This window comes from Dermacentor andersoni, chromosome 10 (genome assembly GCF_023375885.2).
Source record: "Dermacentor andersoni chromosome 10, qqDerAnde1_hic_scaffold, whole genome shotgun sequence".
NCBI lineage: Eukaryota > Metazoa > Arthropoda > Arachnida > Ixodida > Ixodidae > Dermacentor > Dermacentor andersoni.
Window position 1 is genome coordinate 66,263,844 of NC_092823.1, and position 23,927 is coordinate 66,287,770.

At 48.2% G+C, this 23,927-nt stretch overlaps 1 protein-coding gene across 1 annotated transcript; it reads left to right on the forward strand.

Moving 5' to 3' along the window:
* The first annotated feature begins 943 nt into the window (after positions 1-943).
* LOC126543981 (uncharacterized) lies at positions 944-23,927 on the forward strand. The gene is made up of 4 exons (XM_050191158.3): positions 944-1,627; positions 17,118-17,346; positions 20,105-20,569; positions 22,725-23,927. Exons 1-4 carry the CDS (start codon positions 1,188-1,190, stop codon positions 23,238-23,240), a joined length of 1,650 nt encoding a protein of 549 aa, XP_050047115.1. The 5' UTR covers positions 944-1,187; the 3' UTR covers positions 23,241-23,927.

A 23,927-nucleotide genomic window follows, 5' to 3' on the forward strand; every position in this document is an offset into this window, starting at 1 on the left:
CAGTTTTAGTCCTTGAAACTTTCCATGTTCATTTCGCTCTTTGGCTCCTTCAGAGTAATATGTAGTCCATCTTTACCGACAAAAGCTTAATTAGGTCCGGACATACGGCATAAAAGTCTGTGACGTCACGGTGGGCTGGTGTGGGAATTTAAAGGTGGTGTCGCCACCCGTCTTTTGTTTTTCGCGCCATTTCTCGTTACTCCCCTGATTCTTTGCCTATCCCTCTTAGTGGGTGCGAGCCATAACAGAGGTTCATCATCATCATCATCATCATCATGATCGTCATCATCATCAACGAACTGTCTTCTCGCGGGAAGGTGGAAACTGTGGCAAGGTTATTTATCAACACAGCTGAAATAATATTTCTCTTAGTGTCTCCCTTTAAAGGGACCTCTAACGAAAAATGATAAGTCGACCTGTGAAGGAAATTGTCTTTAATACCAAACAATTATACTCTTGCCGTATGAGCAAACTTGTGCGCAATAAAAGACGCTAATGTAAAGGAAGTGTGGCGAGAGGCTGCCTTGAAAAAGTTCCCACACAAGCTTGCCCGGACTTCAAAGATTTTGAAGGCGTCTGCTCGGGCCTAGCTAACTTTTTTATTGGCAAAGGTAGATTGCATTGTTTTTCTAAAAAAGTCAAATACTGAACTTAGCACTCTTCAAGAACATTTACTCCGTCACAGTTAACTGCTAACATACGAGAAAATTTACTGCGAAATCCGTGACACCACATTGACCTACCGACGCTTGGGTTTCGGTCGCGAGATTCGGAATATAAAAGTCTGGCCTTCAGCTTTATCTTTATATCCAACGTCTTATCACAAAAAGTAGGGAAACTCAGAGTTTCTAAAGAACACTTTGTCGACCCATTTATCGCTTCTTGTCACTGTTCATTTAATTTCATCAACGCGCGCTAATAAGTGCCATTACAGGGGTGTACATCGTCAAATTCCGCCAGACTGTACAATTCTGCAATGGCGGCGCTGTGAGCCAATCAGAGAAGTCGTAGCAGCCCTCTGAGCCAATCACAGACGACAACATGGCGAATTCGACAACACGACGGAATTTGACGACGTTCAGACTAACATTGCGGTACCGAAGCGACTGTGCAGAGAGAGGAATCAAAGACGACGACGAAGACGTCCCAAACACGGCTTGCACGGTCAGCCGAAGAGAAAAAAACAAATGTCCGGCCGCGCGCCAAGGCTGGCGAGAATGTACTCGACTGTCCTGCACAATGCCGTCGACGACAAGCCTTCCTCCCCGGTAGTGGTCCCTTCCTCCGTCGCCGCCTCGGCCGCGTTGATGTCGCGCCGGTGCAGGCCGTCCTCGCTCGAGGCCCTGGCCACGGACGTTATCGTGGCTCGGGTGCTACCTGCGCTAGAGCGCGTCGTGCTGGCTCAAGCCGACGGGAGCTGCGTAGACGACGCCCTGCCCGAGGGCCACAACCCGTTCGCGACCTGCAAGCCGGCCATCATTGAGTCGCTGATCGAGAAGCTACAGAAGAAGCGCGGCCACCTCAACCTGACCAGCCTGCAGTTCGAGATACTGCTGTGCCGCGCGGGAGTCAAGAAGCTCGACCTCTTCCTCACCTCCGAGTTCCTGGCGCGAAAGGACGCACTGAGGTGATTTGCGGTCGCGGAATGTATCAGTGCGGTCCGCTGTTAAGCGGTACACTCGCTAATGATGTGTCACGTGCGGCTCTCTCCACTTTGCTGGCGCATCTAGCTGCCAGAGTCTGTTGAAGCTGTGTCGATGCAGGTGTGTAAAAAAGTGCCATAGCCACAAGTCGTCTGCTGCAAAGCCGTGCGATTGTACGCTTGCCAGAGAAAAGAAAATCACACTCACGTGTTCCCTCTAACAGTGGACCGCACTGTACAGCCTTTTACTCCACGTGTCGCTTGCGATTGTGACGGGCGGTAAAGCGCTTGTCCTTGTCCGTCTTTCTTGTTTCCGTGTATTTATTCGCCCTAAGTTACTACTTCAAATATGGTCATTAGTGCCCACGTGTATAAAATGAATAGGCGTGTCAGTAGCAGCCTTGACATGACAATAGCATAGCGCAGTCTACTTTTTATGCATGGGCAATGGAAGGGACACAGGCTTTCTGTACTTTACGTCCCAGTCTGCTTGTGCTTGCGCTGTTTATTTTTGTACTGAAATGAAAACTAGCATTCGCCAACCCGTCACCTTGCTTGTAACACATAGTCGTTACTTATCGCGAAGAAAGGGAGAGAAGAGGTGAACTGTGTCACTTGCTCTATTGTTTGACAGCGCCAAGGTGGGCCTGTGTGTGACGCGGGATTTCAGCCACGGCCTCCGAGATCACACGCCGCGCGCCGGTCGATCTCAGAGGCCGTGCTTTAACGCATTAAACTCAGGATTGTCCGTCGTGACGGTGCCGCGAACTGTCAATAATCGGAGGTAAAGAGACAGGAAGGTTATAGGGGTACAACGGAATTGCATCTTTTTTTGCACGACGGGGTGCACTCGTGCATGCTAAGTACCGCAGGAACGGCTACTGTTTTACTGCGATAGCAATCGTATCGACACTCGAGGCGCGCTCGAGCTACCGCCGTTGCCGCCGTGCTGTCACGGTATCAGGGGCCCACGCGTGGAGGTTTAGAAGGTCTTCCGGTGCGCCAGAGAGGCGCCGTGCCCCCTAGCTAATTTAGGTGCAAAAACGACGCAGCCGAGTGCACGGCTCCTCGCGCTTCGCTCAATCGGCTCTGCCGCAGAGTCAGCGCAGCGTCGTCACCCATGCTGGCATTACCGTTGTGCGTGCTTATACAGTAGCGTTCTCGCTGGGAAGCTGTGTGCGTAACACATCGTGGTGCATGAAGATAGAGAGGTCTTGAGCGGAACGGGCAGTATGCACTTCAAGATACAAACGCCTACGGTTTTCCGTCTGCCTCATCTTGCGCACCGTTGAGGTGTAGTGCCTGCGACGCCGTTGGCAAGGGGGTCATCGATGCGCACCCTAGGCTGGCGGCGCTCGTCACGCTAGGGAACTATAGGGAACGGCGGTGCTATCAAATCTCCCTACGCCTGGGTACTAGCGCGATTCGACGCTGCGGTTTCGACGTGCGGTTTCGAGAGGCGTCGGCGGCGTCAGTGGGGCACCCGGTATTCATCGGCAGCGGCGCACGGCCATTTTTCGTTGGCAGCGGCGCCGGTGGCGTGGAAACCGAAACCACAAGTTTCGCTACATCCTTCTTGTCTAAATTGGTTGAAATTGTGGCCTTTTTCATACTAAGAGCTGAGAGGACCGAATACGCAGGTTTTGAAAGTGAGATAAATGCAAAACGTTTTGTAAGTCATTTGCTTTTCAGCCTACATATAAAGAAAAGGCATATGTCTGAAAGCGCCTATGTTGCGTGTGTTTGTATATTCCTTCCTCCACGAATATGCAGCGACAGCCATGCTGTTTTTTTTTGTGTCGTAGTCGCAATTGTTTTCTTTTTTGCCATGCCTCGATCGGTTTATATCAGGTTTTTCCATTGAGCAAAGAGTCGGTGAATTCGTCTAGAATTTCTAAGCGAGGACTGACGCACGTGGCACTCTCTAAATATGTTAACCTTGCTTCCACATGTTCTGAATGAGATTGTGTTCATGCAGTATGCTTTCCGAAAAAAAAAAAAACATTTTCTGTGACCAACGTTTGCTGGGTTAGCCCTTAAGCGGCCAACCAATGAGCAGATGTTATAATGCACATTACTGACTGGAAAATAAGTGAAGTCACTTGCTCTGAATATTAATCACCATTTGCTTATGTAACTTTTCTGATGGCGTCCTTTTTCCCTGAAGAAAAACGAATCAAAATACTTTTTGTTTCCGCATCAGGTGAAACATTCTTTTTTTCAGCTGAGATATATGTTATGATGCGGTAGAAAACAAATATGCTCGATTTTTTAACTCGCTGTCACCAGGTTGAATGAACGAAGTGTGCATTAGTAGCAATGCAAACATTGCTCGGATGCACATTTATTTCGAAAAAAAAAAAATATTTTTAACCTACACGTCGAAACTGTTTTATAGTTGAGTGCAGCTATCGGTGTCAGTTTCATTCATTTTTTATATGAATGCTTGAAAGAGACAGTACCATCCCTTAGACGTGTAAAATATTTTTTAAATCTAGAAAAACTCCCGATGCAACGGCCGGATTAATGCGAAAACTTCCAACTGGCATCTTAAACACGTCGGCGCCAGGAATTTCTATCTTGCTACAAGTTGCATCTCTCGCATTGATGACGCTATCGGGCATATCGCCGATTCTGCACGCAACTGCAGTGCCCACGAACCTCAAGCCGGGATTCCGACTTTCCGAGGCCGCTGTTTATTCTCGTTGCACCATATTACGCTTTTGGAGGGGAAGTTTCGGAATTCCACGTTGGCGCTGACTTGTGACGACACGCATGCGCAGACGCGTGGTTGCTTTTGTTTGTATTGCGTTGCTGCATTGCTCCCCTGCTGGACATGATTCTATGCTCGAGACAGGCGCAAGAATTAAGCAAGACAACACAACATCTCAAACGAAGCTGGAAATACTTTATTCCTATTTCAATGGCGCGCCGATCTCGCCGACAAGAAACATCGGCAGCGGCGGGGCGCCGATGTCTCGGTGCACACCTCTATTCACCTGTCGGGCGAAATTGCTCTCTTAAAAAAAAAAAAAAGAATTGAATGGTTGTCAACGCATAGTCATGCGCTCGTTCCACCTCGCCGCGTATCTTGTCTGGCACTACTATAGTCACGTGAGCACTATGCGTCAGTACCGAACGTCGCGTAGGCGCGTATGTTAAAAAAAAAAAAAAAACCTCCAATCCGCTTACGCTCACGACGGCTGTGCGCCTCTCGGCAACACGCAGTTTCCGCCGCGCGCGCAGCGCAAGACGCCGTGTTCGATACCGGCCGCTGTAAGGATTGGGGGCTCAATTCCACCGTTCGTAACCAGTTGTCAAGATTGGAGTCGGGCATGAATTAGATGGTAGCTGGCCCATGCCGTCGTCCAACTTATCCACGCTGAGGACGTCGATGAAGGGAAGGACTGCTTCCCATCGAGAACGAGGAATATGGGTTTATTTACAGTATCTACATAAGGACGTTGCAGTTCATCAGTCTATCATGACTGCGAGAGAAAGTTCTGAGCAGCCGCACAAGAGCGGTTTATAAACACTCGGTCCTCCCTCGATCCCAAGGGGAGGGCAACGTTCGACCAGTCATCGTAAACAAGTCGCCTCTCTGCGCGAGGGATTACACACACACACACACACACACACACACACACACACACACACACACACACACACACACACACACACACACACACACACACACACACACACACACACACACACACACTTCTTTGCGCGAGGTTCACGGTCCTCAGCCGAGGTCAGGCGGTCTTCGCCGAACTCGGGGCCCACGTCAGGAAAGGTGCCCTTTATTCCCCAAGCTGACCCCCGCAGCGCGTCTTTCGTCTCGAACGGCGTGTGGGAAGGGGTCTTGAACTACGTTCCCTCGGGGACTCCCTCGTTCACAGCAGACCAGGTTGGCGGTGGCGGGCTCAGGCACAAAGCCTGCTTCGTCGCACTCATCTTGGCTCCAGCAACGGAGAGCCGAGGACGCGCGCACTGTTCTCAACGCACAGTCGACTTAGTCACGCCGTGGCTAGAGGGTTGCGGCGGCGCTCCAGGAAATGTTGACGCCCGCTGTCGCAACTGGCCGGCAAAACTTGCACGTCAGAGGGCCGTTCTTAACACCGCGGCGACCTCATTCGGATTGAAGAGAAATATAAAAAAAGTGCCCTTGTACTTTGATTTCGGCGCACGGTAAAGAACCCTGGCTGGACGAAATTAATGCGGAGAGTCCCCCGCTGCGTTGGGCCTCGTAATCATATCGTGCTTTTGGCACGTACAGCTTTAGCGGACATCATCGTATGTATATACTTTATAGATACTACCTTTGCTAACAAGACACACTGCGCGTAAACGCATTATTATAGACACTTTGGCCTGCAGAAAACCCGTCGCCTCGCGGCGTACGAACCAATTATGAGAAGGGTGCAGTTCGCAGCAAACCGCGACTTGGTGTGCTGTATCTTCAGGCACAGTTTCACGAATGTACACACACAGGGCTGTTAAAGAAATAAACACGGCGCACAAACACACACTCACTCGCACCGAAGCGCAAGCCATCACAACGTCTCCACGTACTATCACTCTCGTTCACCAGCTCACCCAGCAACCCGCTATGGCAAGGCGAGGAAGATGCCTTGCAGTATACACGTCTCATAACGAAATGTCCTTTTCGAATACGGGCAACTCCGTTTGGCGGAAATACTGGTCGTAACATTTAGCTCTATTTTCGAGAGTCATCGTGCTTCTTGATAAGCCCATTAATTTTGGGTGCAATCAGAGCCAGCATACTCTGTCGTTACAGTTAACGTATCGGGCCGTACAGGAATCAAATGGGGTGCATTGTCGGAGCAGGGTTGCGAACTGAGCTTGTTGGCGCGTATTTACTTGAATACTTGTGAACAGCGCGGAAATAACGGCACCCGTGTTGTGTAGCCGTGTCCCGTTTTTGTTTTTTAATGCGAAGCATTTGTCTGCCTATAGTGGGAGCCAAGGTGGTCCGAACGAGGTCATGCGCAAGGACGCGCCAATTTTGTCGCCGCTATCCATCCCGGACGTCCCGGACGTAGTGCCCATCCCGGACATAGTGCAGCTCGAAAAAAAGAAAAACACCGAAAATTGCGCAAGCGAGCACCGGAAATAGTGCGAATTAAGGCGACCCGGCGGCGTCAAGTGATGTACGTGGGCTACAACCAGCTCATCACGGCATTCCTGGCAACGAGGTCGCCAACCACGTGGCTCGAGATTTGACCCACCGAGCCGACGCCGATGAATCTGAACCCGAGCGCGTGCACCCTCTAGTTTCGTACCAAGACATCACACCACACTATAAGCTAACCCGCAGAACATATGCACGCCCACACAAGTCACTACCTAGAGAGCAGGAGTGATTCCTCTGAGCTCTACAGGTTAATACATTCCCCCACCCAACCAGAAATCATCTCATAGCCCCTACACAATTCTCTCCGCAATGCCACTTCTGCGCAGAACCCGGGTCCCTCAGACACAGAGTAGGGAGTTGCAGAGAGGCACCATTAAGTCCTCCGAACCCTTACCACACCAACGAGCTTTGGGAGAGAGCCTTGGCCAGCTCCGACCTCGAGGATGAGCAACGCCTCACTGCGAGGGCCCAGGGCGCGGCCCGAGCTCAAGGCTGTCTGGAATGAGGACGTCTCTCCCAAGCTGCATTTACCTAATAAAAGTGTTTATTCTCTCTCTCTCTCTCCAACGTGACGTCAGTGTCACGTTGTCATCGTCGTCATTTCTATTTCATGGCATTGCGATACTTCTTTCGTCGTCGTGCGATCGTAATCTTTCCATCGTATTTGCTCTGTTGCTGTAACTGCGTTGTCATATCGTCATCATACCATCATCGTCGTCGTCATCGTCGTCGTGCCATTGTCTGCATCGCGTCGTCATCACAAAGTCGTTGTCATGACGTCGGGGTCGTTCCGTCGACCTCATTTTTGTCGTAGCAATTGCATTGTCGTCACGCCGCCGTAACGGTGATTCCACCTTCGTCACCACTTTGTCGTCGTTCCATCGTCGAGCAACAAGTGTGCAGTATGCAAAGCAAAAACAACGTGTTGTTATTCCGGACACTTCGCAGGCAGCCCTCCATGCAGGGAACAAGCTAGCGCTCGTCGGCGCGTTACATTCGTTTTCAAAACACCCGCGCTCCACACGTCACATGGCTACGTCACATGAAGTAATTTCCTGTTAGGCCACGCGTATTTTTCAGCTTCCTTTTTGTTTTTAGCTCGTCTCTTCCCCTTCTCACTTGAATGTCAGCCATACAGTTACTGTATGTGCTGCCAAACGTACATGCCACCAAAGGTCGGGGAGGTTTAAAAACCTCCTTGCCAAAGGTAGCGAGTTGCGCGTAGGTCCGCCATCTTACCTGTCAAGCAACCAAAAGCTATGCGGCGAAGCCGCACTCCGTTTTTTTTTTTTTTTGCAAGCGGCATGAATAGCATATTAAGCCAATCGACCAAGGCACTTTTCTACTGCTTGTGAACCGCTTTTCCGCCTAATTGCAAACAGAGCGTATCAAAGCGGCGAACTAGGTCACACCGTCTCCCCCCCCCCCAAAAAAAAAAATCGAAAAAAAAAAGATGCTGCTCTCCGCAGCGGGCGGCGTTAGTTGCGGCACGAATATTATGAGTTGTTTTTTGGGGCTCGTTTGAGGCATCACGAAACTTTTGACCTGATAACTTAGGAACGAACTGAGTATGCTAGGTAGGCCGGCCAAATGCAGCACTCATTAATCTCGACGGTAACATTAGATCGCACTCCGACCAGTCTCAAGGAATGTGTTTATAATGTTTTATTGAGAACACAAATCTTACAAAAGGTCCGGAGTGAAATCTACATAGATGTAAAAGGGACAGTGTAAGCTTTAGAATAAAATAGTTTATTCAAAACTGGATAAAAGTTGGCATTGGAAGTATAAGCACTCCTATGCTCTGATATTTTCCTTGCTTAAGTACTGTTTGGCATTCTGAGTTTATATCAACAGAGATATATACGTGACTCAGAGCTATTCCGTGTTCTGTTCTAGACTGTGGACGAAAAAAAAGTGCTGATATGCAAGTCCAACAGCTTTTAGGCAATAAAACTCCAATGCAAGTTTCAGGGAAAAAAGTGCGTGCACTCATATAAAACACGATCACGGCACAAAATATCCAAATATCTTGATCTAAATTTCGGATCTACCTTAGCCAGTTTTAATGGTTTGGGAAATACTCCTGTCTCAAAGGTTAGATTGATAATGTCACATAGAGGTTTGGAAATAATGTGCTTCATGCTTTTAGTGTGAGACGAATGTATCTTGTGTAATCCAGCTCCTGTATTGTTTAGATTGCTTGTTACATCTTGGACTTCATGGGGCGTGCAAGCGCTCATGAAAGATGACTGTGGCTGACGGATTAGTACAGGAGCTTCAACGGACGCAACTGTTTCAGAGGAGGAAAAAAAATCACAAAACGCATTCCATATATTTAGGGGATCTTTAAGAGTTGCTTCATCCATCATGATAGTGTTAATAGATTGTTGAGTAGTCTTCCCGTTTAAGAATTGATTAATCGATTTCTATTTTCTTTTGGCATCATTACTACATTCAATAGTCATCGCCATAATTTTATAGCACGTAGATTTTACGCACTTTACTGCGACTAATTTTAGGCCACTTTACAGCCAAGTCACATCTCCCATAATACATCTTCAACATTACCACTTGTCATGGCGCTCTTTGGCCAAACCTGGCCCTTGCGCCACAAAACACCACACATCATCATCATCATCATTACATTCAATAGGTTTTCTTTAAAAAAGCATGTTTTTTTTTCATTTTTAAGAGCTTGGTTTACTTTCTCAGATAGAAGCTTGTAACGGTGCAAAAGGCGCATATTAAACGGTTTTCGTTTTTTTATGCAAGTTGTATAAAAAAGAAATTTTGGTAGGCTTGGAGAAACCCAGGAACCGCAAGGCACGCTGTATCGGTCGTTATATATTTTGAACAGGACGTTACTGCACTTGTTATAACGTATGAGAACTTATCGAACGTAGGCCAGTTTAGCCTCCGAACTAGCAAGAAGAGTTGAGAAATCCGCTCGTGCTATTTCATCATTGTAAGCCTGCATACCAAGTTTCGTCGTGATATAATTGGTTTAGTTGTCGTTGGTACACAAGCCAAAGTAAAAGAACACTGGACAGTGGTCAGTGATGTTGATCTCTGCAACTCCAACGTTTGGGGACGGCTCGACGTTAGATAGAATAGTGTCCAGCAGAGAATATGTACTGGCCGGCACGCAGAGAGTCGCTATGTTTACGAGAGACTCAAAACCGAATGCATTAGATCCGTTAGTGAACTCCTCATAGCCCGGACATTTCTCATCAAGTAAATTGGCATTGAAGTCCCGTAATATTGGTGCGTTTTTGTTTTCATACGATATATTTTCCCCTGTTGCGAAAGAGTTGCAGAAGTCAGCAGCTGAGCACGAAGGGGATCGCTTAACAGTGCTCAATATTGTTTTCTATTTGTTGTAGTGGGAAAACAAATTTTCAATTTCTAGCCATAATGACTCCCATTTGCTCACCTCAATGCTTAAATATTCACGCCTGCTCTATGAGGGGGAAGATGAAACTAACATGGCAACGCCCCCATGACGACTATGAGTACGATGAACAAATTCAGCTTTGCAATCGTGCAAAAAGAACAGTTTTTCAGTAAAGCAAAGTTTCTCAGAAACAGATAAGTGAAAAGTGGTGGTTTGTTAACTGTAGGAATGCAGCGGCATCGTCGAAATGTTCCCTGAGGCTTGGAACAGTGAAATGTACAGCAGAGGAAAGACTACGTCTACCTAACTGATCTGCCAGATCCGAAGTTGAAAAATAATCCATTCACTAGACGGTCGCTGTTACTGAAGCTTAAGCAAAAGCCTGCAGATCCTTGTGAGATGTTATTCTGAACACAGAGCTGCGAAGACCCCTCAGTGAGTTTACAAAGAACACCGGTGATGCAGAGTGGTGACAGGAGGTATGTTCAAATTATTCTCATTTCATTACCTATTGCATCATGGTAATTGTGCGCAACAGGCTGTATTGCACTCTACCGGCATGTCCCAGTGGGACATAAGTTACGCTTTCGCTGCTCACAGTGGTGCATCAAGTGCTGCAAGCATGCACAGACACAAAACGGTTGTAAAACAGCTAAAACTTTAGTAGAGAAAGCTCAAATTTGCGCCTAACCTATGGAACGAAATAAAAATAAACGAAGGAGGTAAGAATGAAAGTAATGAAAATATTGAATGATGCACATCTTCAAATCTGTCCAAAGTTGCAAAAAATACTAGCACAAGAATCAGCATGACGATCTCGCGTTGAGAATTGTGCCTCTTCATGCTCAGAACAAGCTTATAAGCTTCTAAGCTGAACACAATTAACAAATGTCCATTGATAATGCTTGTATACTTACGAAGCCATGATGTCGAATTTCTTTAAAAAATGTCTTAAGTGAAAATAAAAGCCGAGTTGATCATCGGGTTGAAGGGGAGATAATTTTTCATTGTATTATGCTATCAAAGTTCTGGCGCAAAGCTTCGCCACAGTGTTGTAATTCGAGATGCAATATAGCGTGTGCAAAACGCATTAAGTGCAATTGAGAAATTTATCAATACGAACGATCAATGCCACAATGGTTTAAGTTGTTCACTATAGCTTCGTAAACGCTGCTGTTTAGATGAATACAAGTGGCAAACAAGGCGCTGTCGTTTTTCTTTCTTGCCTAATAATTTGCTCATTTGCAACCACTTCCCCCCCAAAAAGAGAGAAATTGGGCATGCAGAGACACTTAAGGCTGATTGCGTGTGGAAATCCGAAAGCATGATACCATTTGTAGACCTCGGAACTTCACGAACGCGCTCGTTGTACACGCTCACGACCTGGCGCGACCTCCTCCCCATTGGCCCCGCCATCACGTGCCTAATGAGGCACGCATCAGGCCGCACGTTTAGACAGCCAGATGACTGCGACATGACGTGTGCAACGACGCACGCAACAGGCACACCTCTGGTCAGCCAGAATCGTGGAGCCGCTGCGGCGTCAGGGAGGCGTGCTCGTCTCGCGCCCTGGAGGCTCAGATTCGATTCCGGCCCAGGCCGCAATTTGTGATCAGCCCGTTCCTTGTCCACGCATGCCCTTGCCTGCGTTCTAACTGCGCCTAGGTAAGGACAAATCAAAACGCGCCAAGCCTCTCAACGTGCTCGCGCGAGGAGTTCATAACTAGAAAAACCCCTCAGCGGCGTTCGATTGGACATTCGTGCTTTCGCATCCACAACTCACGAAAAGTGCTCAGGTGTCTTCGGATTTTTGACAAAGGAACAATTTATAAAGGGAAAATGAGACATCCACCCTCTCGTAGCAAATGCAACAGAGGAAACCCATACGGGTTCCCCGAAAGAAAAGCCTCGCAGTTGAAGGAAAAATCGTCCTGGTCCGGGACTCAAACCCCAGACCACCGCCTTTCAGGGGCAGCCGGTGCAATTTGTGCCATACAAATGCCGGACCAAAAAAAAACAATATGTACCCGGTATCCCCCTTTAAAATATACGCAGGTCCAACGCACATCTTGGAATTCATGTGAAGCAAAGCTTTCGTGAAGCGGTAAATCAAATGTTATAAATTGGCCCATTTTACTCCTGCGTCCTCGGCATAAATGAAATTGGCGTGCGCGCATGCGCTTTCGCGCACCAACGCCATAGTGTGATACCTGCGGCGATAATCTCTAACGGCTATAGTTTGCATTGGCACGTCAGTTGTTATTGCGGCTTGATGGTCAGAGCGCCGGGCTGCTCCGGGGGGAGACCTTGGTTCGATTCCGTCATCGAGCAGGTAATTCGATTTCTTTTTTGAAGTGTGAGCTTTTCGGCAAGACAACGGTAGCACCAAGCAGCCACTGTCGTGAAAGTCCAGCAGGGTTCGCAAAGAAAGCTACGCTTAAAGCAACACCCGGTTTGGACACCCCGAATTAAAGAAAATCAATGGCGATGTAGCGGTAAGTGCGTTAGCATTACGTCGAACCTCTCTGAGGCCCCGGATCTGTGATTTAAACCACGTTCACCACATTGCAAGGCGTTGTTCAAGAGCTCACTCGATACGCACCATGCCTCTTCGAGGAGCAAAGTGAACTGACGGCGGTCTGCTCCGGACAATTTGTGTTTGTAATATATATATATATATATATATATATATATATATATATATATATATATATATATATATATATATATATATATATATATATATATATATATATATATATAATACTGTTCCTTGAAAATAATAACCTATTGAACAGCTTTCAGCACGGCTTCAGGCGCGGTTTTAGTACTGTAACACAACTTACGGAGTTCACTCATGACCTTTCCCATTACATCGACTTAGGTAATCAGATTGACACCATATTCATTGACTTTAGCAAAGCTTTTGACACTGTACTACATTCTAAATTGCTTTTGAAACTCCATAATATTCTAAATAACCCTCAGTTAGTGTCTTGGATTTCCAGTTTCCTTTCTTTGCGTTCCCAATTCGTGTGCTATGATTCTGCGGATTCGTCGGTAGCCGATGTCACCTCAGGAGTCCCACAGGGATCCGTACTTGGCCCTCTACTATTCTTATTGTTTATTAACGACCTTCCAGACCATGTTACTTCTAAAATACGCCTCTATGCAGATGATTGTGTTATGTACAGCCCAGTTGACTCACTCGCTGATCATCAGCGCCTTAAAGATTCCTTTGTTTCATTTTGTGACTGGTGTGCGACTTGGAAAATGAGCATAAATTTTGATAAAACTGTTCTAATGTCTTTTACTCACAGACACATGCCCGTATGTTATGATTATATATGCAACGGTGTACCACTAACACGAGTTTTTCAATACAAATGTTTAGGCGTCATTTTTACACCCACCTTGTCTTGGTCTAAACATATAGATTACATTTGTAGTAAAGCGTTAAAAAAACTTGGTTACATCCGCCGGACGTTGTCTCCTGCTCCGAGGGACACTAAATTAGTAGCATATAAAACACTGATTCGCCCAATTTTAGAATATGCTTCCTCCGTATGGAGCCCATATAAACAATGTGAAATTAATTGTATTGAGTCTGTCCAGAGGAAGGCTATTCGTTTTGTTTACCGTCGCTTCGACCGAGACTTTTCACCGTCAGCTGCTCTTACGGAATTAAGCCTCCAGTCTCTTTCTAGGCGGCGGCACATAGAATCTCTGAAGATTTTCTATTCTTATAAGAACTCTCTTTGTCACCTATCAGATCCCTCCCTTTTAATGCCTGCTTGCCCGACTTCAACTAGAGCTTATCACGCCTCTAATATCAGACCACTCCATCCACGCACTAACACTTTCAAATACAGTTTTTTTCCCGCATGATTGAACAGTGGAATTTGTTACCTGCCGAAGTTCGTTTGTTACCGATTTCTCAATTTTTAAATGCTATTGCTGATGTATAGTTCCTTCAAATTTTTATATTTCGTTTGTTACCCATTTCTCAATTTTTAAAATGCTATTGCTGATGTATAGTTCCTTCACATCTTTATATTTCTATGTTCTTGTTTCTCCATATCATAATCAGTTTTCTTCGCATCTAAACCCACTCCTGCCATAGCCCTCATATATATATATATATATATATATATATATATATATATATATATATATATATATATATATATATATATATATATATATATATATATATATATATATATATGGCCCGCCGTTTCTTGACACTCGCCTTTGACGCTCCTCGCCGTTCCTTCACGTCTACGCGCCAATAAATCATGTGACATTTGGTGGAGGTTGCGTCGGTCTCCCGCACCACCCTGGAAATTCGTTCCCGGATGCTCACTTCTCTTCCTGCTCCCATCATGGCCAACGACATCTCGACTCAAACTGACCCTTCGGCCGCCCATGCCACCTGCATGCAGCGCCGTGTACCATCAGCGGAATCTGCCCATCTTCAACGGCTCAGGTGATTCAGGTGTTGAAGATTGGTGGTCGACGAACGAGGGCGTCAGCGCCAACAATGGGACGATCCAACGAAATTGACTCACGGCATGTTTTATTTTGCGGACATGGCGGTACTGTGGTATCACCACCACGAGGCGGCCATTCCCATTTTGCCCGTTTTTAAGACTTCCATTACGGACGTCTTTCGTCGGCCTACGGCCCGACAGCTTCGCCCTGAGCGGCGCTTGCGTCGACGTGCGCAGCATCCCGGCTAGAATTTCACGGGCCACATCGAGGATGTGCTCAATCTCTGCAATCGCGCCAACCCCAGCACGACTGAGGAGGTGCAAATCAAGCACATCCTGAAGAGGGTATCGAGGACGACGCTTTCCAGATGCTGCTCGCCAGAAATCCCACTACGGTCGCTGCACTCGTCTGAGTGTGTCAGAGCTTTGACGAGTCGCGCAGGCAGCCCGCCGCGCCCTCACGACGCCCGACGCACTATGCAGCTAGCTACCCGCTCGGCCGATCAACAGCCGCTACTCTCCACAATCAAGGACTTTATCCGTGAAAAGGTAGCGCGTCAGCTTTAATTACTACATCTCACGCACGAGCCTGCGCAGCCTTTGGTTCCGGACATTCAGCACGTGATTCGGACATCGGTTGCTGAGGCCCTCCCGCCGATGCCTCCGCAACCAACCGTCACTGCGCCGCTTACCTACTCTTCCGTGGCGGCTCGGCGACGGACATGTCGCCGGCATGTCGTCGGAGCAACGCAAGGAAGCGTGGATTTGTCAACTCCTTAACTTTCTAACTGATCTATCAGCTTATCCAGCTTCAAGAACTCCCCATCGCCAAGCCGGCCATTTCAGTATTCGAGACGATCTCCCCTATCGGCGAAATTACGCGTCTGATGGCGGGATGTGGCTGCTAGTGGTACCCCACCACATGCGCACGGAAGCCTGCACTGCTTTCCACACCGACTCACAAAGCGCTCACGCCGGCGGTCTCAAGACCTACAAACGTCTGCGCCAGTGATATTTCTGGCGCGGAATGTACACATTTGTGTGCAAGTACATATGTGCTTGCACTGCCTGTCAGCGGCGCAAGGTTCCACCTCAACACCCGGCCGGTACACTTCAGCCTCTCCCTTGACCAGCCCGTCCATCTGACCGCGTCGGTATCGACATATACGGCCCGCTTCCCTCGACCACCTCCGGGAATAAGTAGATAATTGTCGGCGTGGACCACCTCACGCGTTACGCGGAGACTGCAGCTACAGCGAGAGACGTTGCGTTTTTCTTCTTACGCAACTTCCTCTTACGCCACGGTACTCCCCGTGAACTCTTCAGCGACAGAGGACGTGTTTTCCTGTCTGCTGCTATTCAAGCCTTGCTCGTTCAGTGCAACATCGTTCACCGCATGACATCTGCAAACCATCCGCAAACGAATGGGCTAACTGAACGATTAAACCGCACTCTCGGTGTTATACAATGTACACCGCATCGGAACAAACCAATTGGGACACTGTCCTTCTATTCGTCACGTATGCGTACAACACTGCTACGCAAGTGACCACAGGATTCTCGCCGTTCTTTCTCTTGTGCGGACGCGAGCCATCAGCGAGCCATCATGCACGCTGGACACTATGCTTCGGTACGCATCTGACTGCTCTGAATACTCCCTTATTCTGATGTTGCCAGGTACGCCGAAGATTGTCGACAATTGGCCCGCTCATTGACAACCGAGGACCAAGGTCACCAGCAGCTAAGGCAAGATACCGACCGACCTCTCCCTACTTTCGCGACAGGCTCGTTTGGCTTTGGATTCGTCCGAGTGCTCCTGTGCCTGTGTCTAAATTACTGTCCCGATACCATAGCCTTAACCGCTTAATCTCCAGTCATTCATGAGGTTGAGTCTTTAACACGGTGCGAAGACTTGTGTCGTCGTGGTCGAGAAATCGTTCATGTGAGTCGCCTCAAGCCCTATTAAGACCCCGCTATACTGTCGACTCCTTAAGTCGCCAGGACGGCTACGCTATTCAACGGGGGCCAATGTAATGAAGAAGGCAAGACGACGACGAAGCATCCAAGCAAGCAAGCCAAAGTGTTGGTGGTGTAGCCACGCGACCCGAGCTTGCGCTTGCCCGGATTTTCGGCCGCTTGACGCTCGCATTTGACGTCCACAGGTCAATAAATCACGTGACATTACATACATACATACATACATACATACAAATAGATACATACACGCTCTTCTAAACTCTGCCATCACCTCTTTACCTCTACCCCACTTCACATAAATACACTTTTTTCCACTTTGACATTACTAATGCTGACTCATCAGAAATAAAAAGGAGGTACAAAGCGCGAAAACGAGAGACCCTTCTCGTAGGCCATCGGATATACATCCCATACTGTGCATCTTCAGGAGGTCTTAAACCCGTGTCGCAGGTTCCCCCGCATGTTCCGGCGCATCAGCACGTTCGGCGCCGAGCTGACGGACCTGTCGCTCGAGTTCTACCTGACCTGCAACAACGACGAGCTGTGCGCCATGCTGGCGACGCTGCCCAACCTGCGGCACTTCTTGGTCGCCTTCGAGAACCTCTCGGACCGCGTGCTCGAGACGCTGGGGGACAAGTGCCCACAGCTGCAGAAGCTCACGCTCTGCGAGACACCCCAGGTCGGTACAGGTCGCCGACCGCATTGCTTAAAGAGACATTGAAATAGGAAACAAAAACTGCAGCAGATCAAACGAGTTGAAATCTATAAGCAGCGAAGCTTTGTGTGAGTGCATAGAGAGTCGAAACACGAGCGCGCGCACGCACGCACGCACGCACGCACGCACGCACGCACGCACGCACACACACACACACACACACACACACACACACACACACACACACACACACACACACACACACACGCACGCACGCACGCACGCACGCACGCACGCACGCACGCACGCACGCACGCGCACACACACACACACACACACACACACACACACACACACACACACACACACACACACACACACACACACACACACACACACACACACACACACACACTCACACACACACACACACACACACACACACACACACACACACACACACACACACTATACCGAGCCTTTCGTTAAGCGCGAACACGCGATGCGCGAACGCGAGCTATCTGTTTTTTTGTTTCCTTCACACGGCTGGCGCCGCCGCTGCCGCGGATGCGTGGAGGCGAGCGCCATGTGGTGATGGTGCAAGGGATCCAGGGGCGCACGTGGGGCGAGTGCTTCGCTGTAATTGGTTGACCTATTTGGCAAGAGAACAACCAGGCCGCAGTCACGATCACAAAACCCCGCGAGATTAGCAAAGCTTCCCTATAAAAACTGATGTTATCCGTAGTGCGGTGCCTCTGCACATATATTTCTCAGTAAAGGGAATTTCTCTTAATGCAGAGCACGTTTCCGGTGCCTTGAAGTTTAACGAGATTCTACCATAAATCAGTCTGGACTGATAAAATATTTCTTCGTAACACTATTTTTCGTTGATTTGTAGAATAGAAAATGCTAGTAGAATCGAAAACAAATGTGAAAGTGTAATTTTCACAATGGGGGCCTCAGTGTCATACGTCATGAATTTCAAGCTTTTTTCTTTTTGAGCACAGTGGTTCAGTAAACGTTCCTTAAATTTAAAAAGTTCAGTCATTGACTATCTTAAAGTGCAGTGTCATTCTTTATGGACAAAAATTAGGTAGGTCTAAAGAGAGACTGTCGAAATCCATGACCTTATGGCCAGCTTGTTCAAGAACTCCAAGGCAGTGTCGCCACCTACCATTTGTTTTTTGGGTCGTGTCTGTCTTAACAAGCCTCTTTCATGTACTAAGATAATATTTTTGGCATTGGAGACAGTTATTTACTAACACACCGAAAATTATTTTTCTCCTTGCTGCTCCTTCAAAGCCAGCATACACGGCTATATAGGCGACAGAGAAAACAACACGCTACTGGATTTACAGCTGATATTCTTGGAAACTGGTGTTTGACACTGCAGCAAGTGCGTGTGAGGCGTAGTACCATTGCACTTGCCTAGCAGGGCCGATGACGGACGATCGAAAAGAAAATCACTAATCCAAACCTGCGCGGAATATCGAAATCCTTCTCCAGTTAGACTTATAGGCAGCGCACTTACGCGTGACTCTCAGTTACAGAATTGGGTTTTTCGACTTACGGGGTATCCGTAATATCCCTAGTTGGCGCCCTACAACTTCTGGCAGATAATCAAACTTTGCATTGGATCTGGTGAGGGGCCCTTCAAGGAAGCCCAGGTGGTGGAAATTAATCTCGAGTCTCTCCCACTAACTGGCGTGCCTCATAATGAGATCGTGTTTTTGGCGTCTAAAACCTCATAATTTAATTCAAGTAAAACTTCTTTTGCTTCCTTTGAGAGAAAAAGTATTTTTGAATATTCTTGAGAGGTTGAAATTCAGGCGAGCTTTACACCCTTAGCTGGGTAACCCTTAGTATAGGTGCACAAATTCGCATTTATAAGGTACATTGTAACTAATACAATATATAATCTACATTGTTACCCTTGAAAAAGTTAAAGTATAGTGGTTACGCCGTAACATCCTATAAAAGCAAATGTAACCCCTAATATACGAGTTAAATTCAGGGGTTACTTCAGCTACTTATGCGGATCTTTTTCTTTTTGATTGCACTCTATTTTTATAGCCAGCCTAGGAAATTTACAGTGTCCTACTTCAAGATATTTTGCATTTCGAATCGGACCGATATTGCCATGCCTGCCAGTTTACTGATTTGTTGTCACTTCAGATTGTTATGCAGATGTTTAAATTGTGGGACTAAAGAAGATACTTCCATTGTCAATGCATGTCATTAAAACTTCCAAGAGAGCATGTATTTTGCTCGAATTGGTATTGTACCCACACGTTTTTCTTTCAGTCCCATAATTCAAACTTTTGCCTAAGAATCTGTGGTGAGAATAAATCAGAGGCAACTATAGCAGGCATGACAACGTTGGCCCAATTCGGGATGCAGAACATTTTAAAGCATGACGTAGTGATATATTCTCTAGGTTGGCAATAAAATATAGTGCAATCAAAATAAGGACATCTGCATAATAGCCTAGGTAACACATTAAATTAACATACTCTTTTGGGTACAGTCCCTGCTGGACCGGCCGTATAACTCAGCTGTATATATGACAGGCTGTCGTTTGGTTATGTTGCTGACATGAATTTCACCAGGCGGAGTCCGGCGGCCTCCCAGCTGGAATCCTTGCTTCCCCACAGTAATTCTGCTTGCCGGAAAAGAGAAAGGGTATATACGAGTAAACCCTTCGAGCAGATCTGGCAGCGCTACGGAAGCCGTTTTTTCACATGATTTTTTCATTTGCCGCGTACGTGGAACTGTCCCGCAGGTAACCGACGCCGGTCTTCGGTCCCTGGTCGACGAAACCGGAACCAGAGGCTGCCGGCACCTGGTGTACATCTCGATAGAGGGCGCACCGGTCGGCGTCACCGTCAGAAGCGTCGTGTACCTCCTCGAGAAGCTGCCCCACCTGGAGGCCATCCACCTGCCCTCGCTGGACAAGGCGCTCGTGGTGCTCAACGAGATCAAGCCTCCGGACTTCAAGCTGGCCTTGCGCGAGTACAAGGACGTGAACGTGTTCAGCGTGCAGACCTCGGTACGGCCCACCATGCGCGAGTTCCTCGCCAAGAGCATCGAGCTCTGCCCCCGACTGCATGCCATCGACATCGAGGTCAAGACCTCGGACGACATCTCCCCGCTCAGGCTGCTGTCCGGCCTGACCGAGCTGTCCATCCGGACGGCGGAGTCCACCTCCGAGTGGTTCTTTTACACGCAGCTGGAACCGGTCCTCCAGGTGCTGAAGCCGTTCTAAAGCGAACGGCTTTCTTTGAAGTGCAGTGTGTCGAGCGAGTTGGTATCACGTATACTGATGAATCACGCTATTGGGGCTTTCTTTGTCTCTTTCGCCCGCTTTTGTGGTCGGTGGTCAGTGGTCCGACTTTCAGCGCGTTGCAAAAGCGCCGATGCAAAGTGCGCGTGCGCTCGCGCGAGAGCTTTGGAGCTTCTGAATGCTTACGTGTTACGGTAGAGCCATCGGTAAGGTCGTCCCTACTCTTCTGCAACCACCCTTCCTTCCGTCACATGGCAGATGTGTGAGCGGATAATGGCAGTTTTCTTCCACACGTACGCTTCGTTCTCTACGGAATGACGCGACTGAACAACAAAAGCAACCTATACACCCTCACTGCAGCGTACGTACTACGCCTTCAAGCGCGTCATCCCTTCAAATAGAGCGAACGGATTTTTAGAAGCGCTCGGATATACGCTCACAATCGTAGTCGACGGTTTGAGGACCATGTGAGTTTGCTTCCTCGTGGTTCGAGTTATGCATTCATTCCTTAGTTAAAGGACCCATCGTCGAGCCCCATAGGAAATTCTATTTATACGCGGGAAGTTCTGAAGCGCCGTCTAGGGAACGTCTTAGTGCAATAATACATATATTGTTTTCAATTTGGTTCGTTATTAGAAGAAACACAAAGATAACACAAGAGATGTAGTGCTGTTGCGGTATGGATTGCTACCCATAGGGGAATTAACATCACCTGTCATCAAGCTGCTGCAGGAGGCGAGCATCACTGGTAGCGGAGACACTCTCTCTCTTTGCCTCGACTATAGAGTTAGCAAGTGACATAGCCAGAGGCCTACGCCAGGTCTACGTCAGGTCTTCGCCTGAAATCGCACCTTAATCCTTTTCCATTTTATTGCTGCTCGACACACTTCCATGGGCTGTTTTGCACCTTCTTCACTGAATCATTTACTACTAATGCCACTTGACATACATCAGCGACGTTGCAGGTGGTGCGCCTGGTGTAGAGGAGTTTGTGACCTTGATTATACGCCGCCCGTGTTGTCTTTATGTGTCTTCCTTTTGTGTGTGTTTTAACTTGCGGCAAAAAAGAAAAACATGTCTTTTAAGCGCGACTACCTGGAGAGAAAGGGCACACAGGCTTTCGTTTGAAATTTCAATTGTTTTGACGCCCTGCAGCAGTTTCATACGTTGGACACGCGATCAGACGTATCAGAATGCCGGGGACGTGCTTGGACTCGTAGGAAGCTGAAAATAAAAAAAAAAGGAAAAACTAATCCACGAGTAGTCTGAACGCTTGATAGACCACTTGCAATGCGGATTATTTGAGGTAGGATTGGAAATACGGTCATTGGAGTGCTGGTGTTGGGGTCAAACCTAGTGTCGTAGCCAGGGGGTGGCACACCGGGCAACTTGCCTCCTCCACCTACCCCCGAAATTTTTGTCAGTATGCCGGGTTCCCAGCCCCTCTCTCCCCTTTCTATCCCCCTCCCTGCCCTATCAAATTTCTGCCTACACCACTGGTCGCACCAGTAGCCGGTCCCGTCAGAAAAAATACTGGCTAACTGCAGACCCCAGGGGATAGGCAATCGCGCAAGATAACATTTGTGAATACAAGTTTGAATACGTAGATTGTGTCGTTTTGGATATCCTTCAGGAATATGATATTTTATCTTCAGTGCACATCCTAAATGCGCCATCACCCGCGGTGGTGGCGTAGTGGCTTTTGGGTTGCGCTGCTAAACCCGAGGGCGCGAGATTAAATTCCGGCCGCGGCGTCCGCCATTTAATGGGAGCGAAATGCAAAAACGACCGTGTACCCTGCATTGCGTGCATGTTACACAATCCCTGGTGGTCAAAATAAATTCGTAGTCCCCCACTACGGCGTGCCTCGTAATCATATAGTGGTTTTGGCACGTAAACACTCCAGAATTAAGTGCGCCATATATACGGTACCAAGTTGGAATTCTGCAAGTCCAACTTTGTTGTACATATTTACAGTTATATTTGAGTGGACACTTCAGGGACTCTAGGTCTAGGCTCCAAGAGACGTAGATGAAGTCCAACTGCGTCTTTGCCCGTGATCAGCCGTGCACGCAAATGTTCGCTACACTCGAAGTTTCTCCCTCGTTTCTTCCTCCAGGAAGCCGGACTCAGACTGACCTCGTTGAAGTTGGTCATGCCTGACGTCGACTTGGCCGCAGTGGACGCGGCCTGTCCGAGCATCAAGACGCTGCAGCTGATCGCCATCAACATGTGCTGGAAGCGCAACGGCGTCAAGGTGAGGGACCAGCCGTTCGGCGAGCTCGAGGCCCTGTTCCTCGACCCCGAGAGCCCGCACTCCATGAAGCCGCGGGACCTGGGCCTGCTCTTCAACGAGTCGTACGCCCTCAAGGAGCTCGTGCTCGGCTGCTGCGACAGCTTCGACGACGTGTTCGTCATGGAGGCACTGCAGAGGGGACTCTTCAGGCGCCTGACGCGTCTCGAGTTGCACAACCAGCGCAAGGTGGGCATCCTGGGTATCCAACAACTGGTGCTGCTCGACGAAGTCCTCGAGTCGCTCACGCTCAAGGACTGCACAGCGCTGAGCGTGGATGACCTCGCCTTCCTCACCGGATCGGCGTGCGCGCTCAACTTCCAGCTCAAGGTGCAGACGTGACGTGTCCGAATGCGGTGTTCAAAGAGTGAGCAAGCAGTGCAGGTGACGTGCGACCGCTAAGCCTCGGTTAATCCGCGGCTGACTGGTGAACGCTTTCGTTTTCGCTGCACTAGCTTGTGGGCGGTTGCCGTGCTCGAGGAGCGAATGTGACCGACAGTGAATGTACTTTTCTTTTTTTCTTTGGCGTACCGGAACAACGAACAAAACGCAACTTGGAATGTGGGTGGGTCTGACCAGTGTTTTCGCACGAAGAGTGTCACTCAGTGTCTGCAGTTCGCCGGCCGGCTTCTCGTTTTGTTTACACGAGAAAACACTTGAAATCACTTGAACATAAAGTACTGCAGGAGGTCTTGAATTGCCACAGCTTAGGTCCAGAGGAACAACGGTGGCTGAAGACTTTTGAACGAAAGGGCGAGGTAATTGGGTTCGGGTCAAAAGCGACCCACAAGGTCTCGTGATGCCTTGCGCATATCTAAGGCTGTGTGCTGAGATGGAATGCAGCTGCTACCCCTCATGGCTATTGTAGCACCTATATGCACACGTTGAGCATGTTTTTTTTTTTCATTTCTCCTTTGCCTAAACGTGAATAAAGGTGTTTACAGTCAACAGCATCGTGTGACCCATTCGCGATTTTATTGGACTGCGAGTTTGACGTTCAATTACTCCCCTTAAACACAACGGAGTGCG

Excerpts from the sequence above, each read along its gene's own strand:
- LOC126543981 (XM_050191158.3), top strand. The coding sequence starts at position 1,188 with ATGTCCGGCCGCGCGCCAAGGCTGGCGAGAATGTACTCGACTGTCCTG. Across the intron at positions 1,628-17,117 it reads GCGCGAAAGGACGCACTGAG|GTTCCCCCGCATGTTCCGGC; the intron begins GTGATTTGCGGT and ends CCCGTGTCGCAG. Across the intron at positions 20,570-22,724 it reads AGCTGGAACCGGTCCTCCAG|GAAGCCGGACTCAGACTGAC; the intron begins GTGCTGAAGCCG and ends TTCTTCCTCCAG.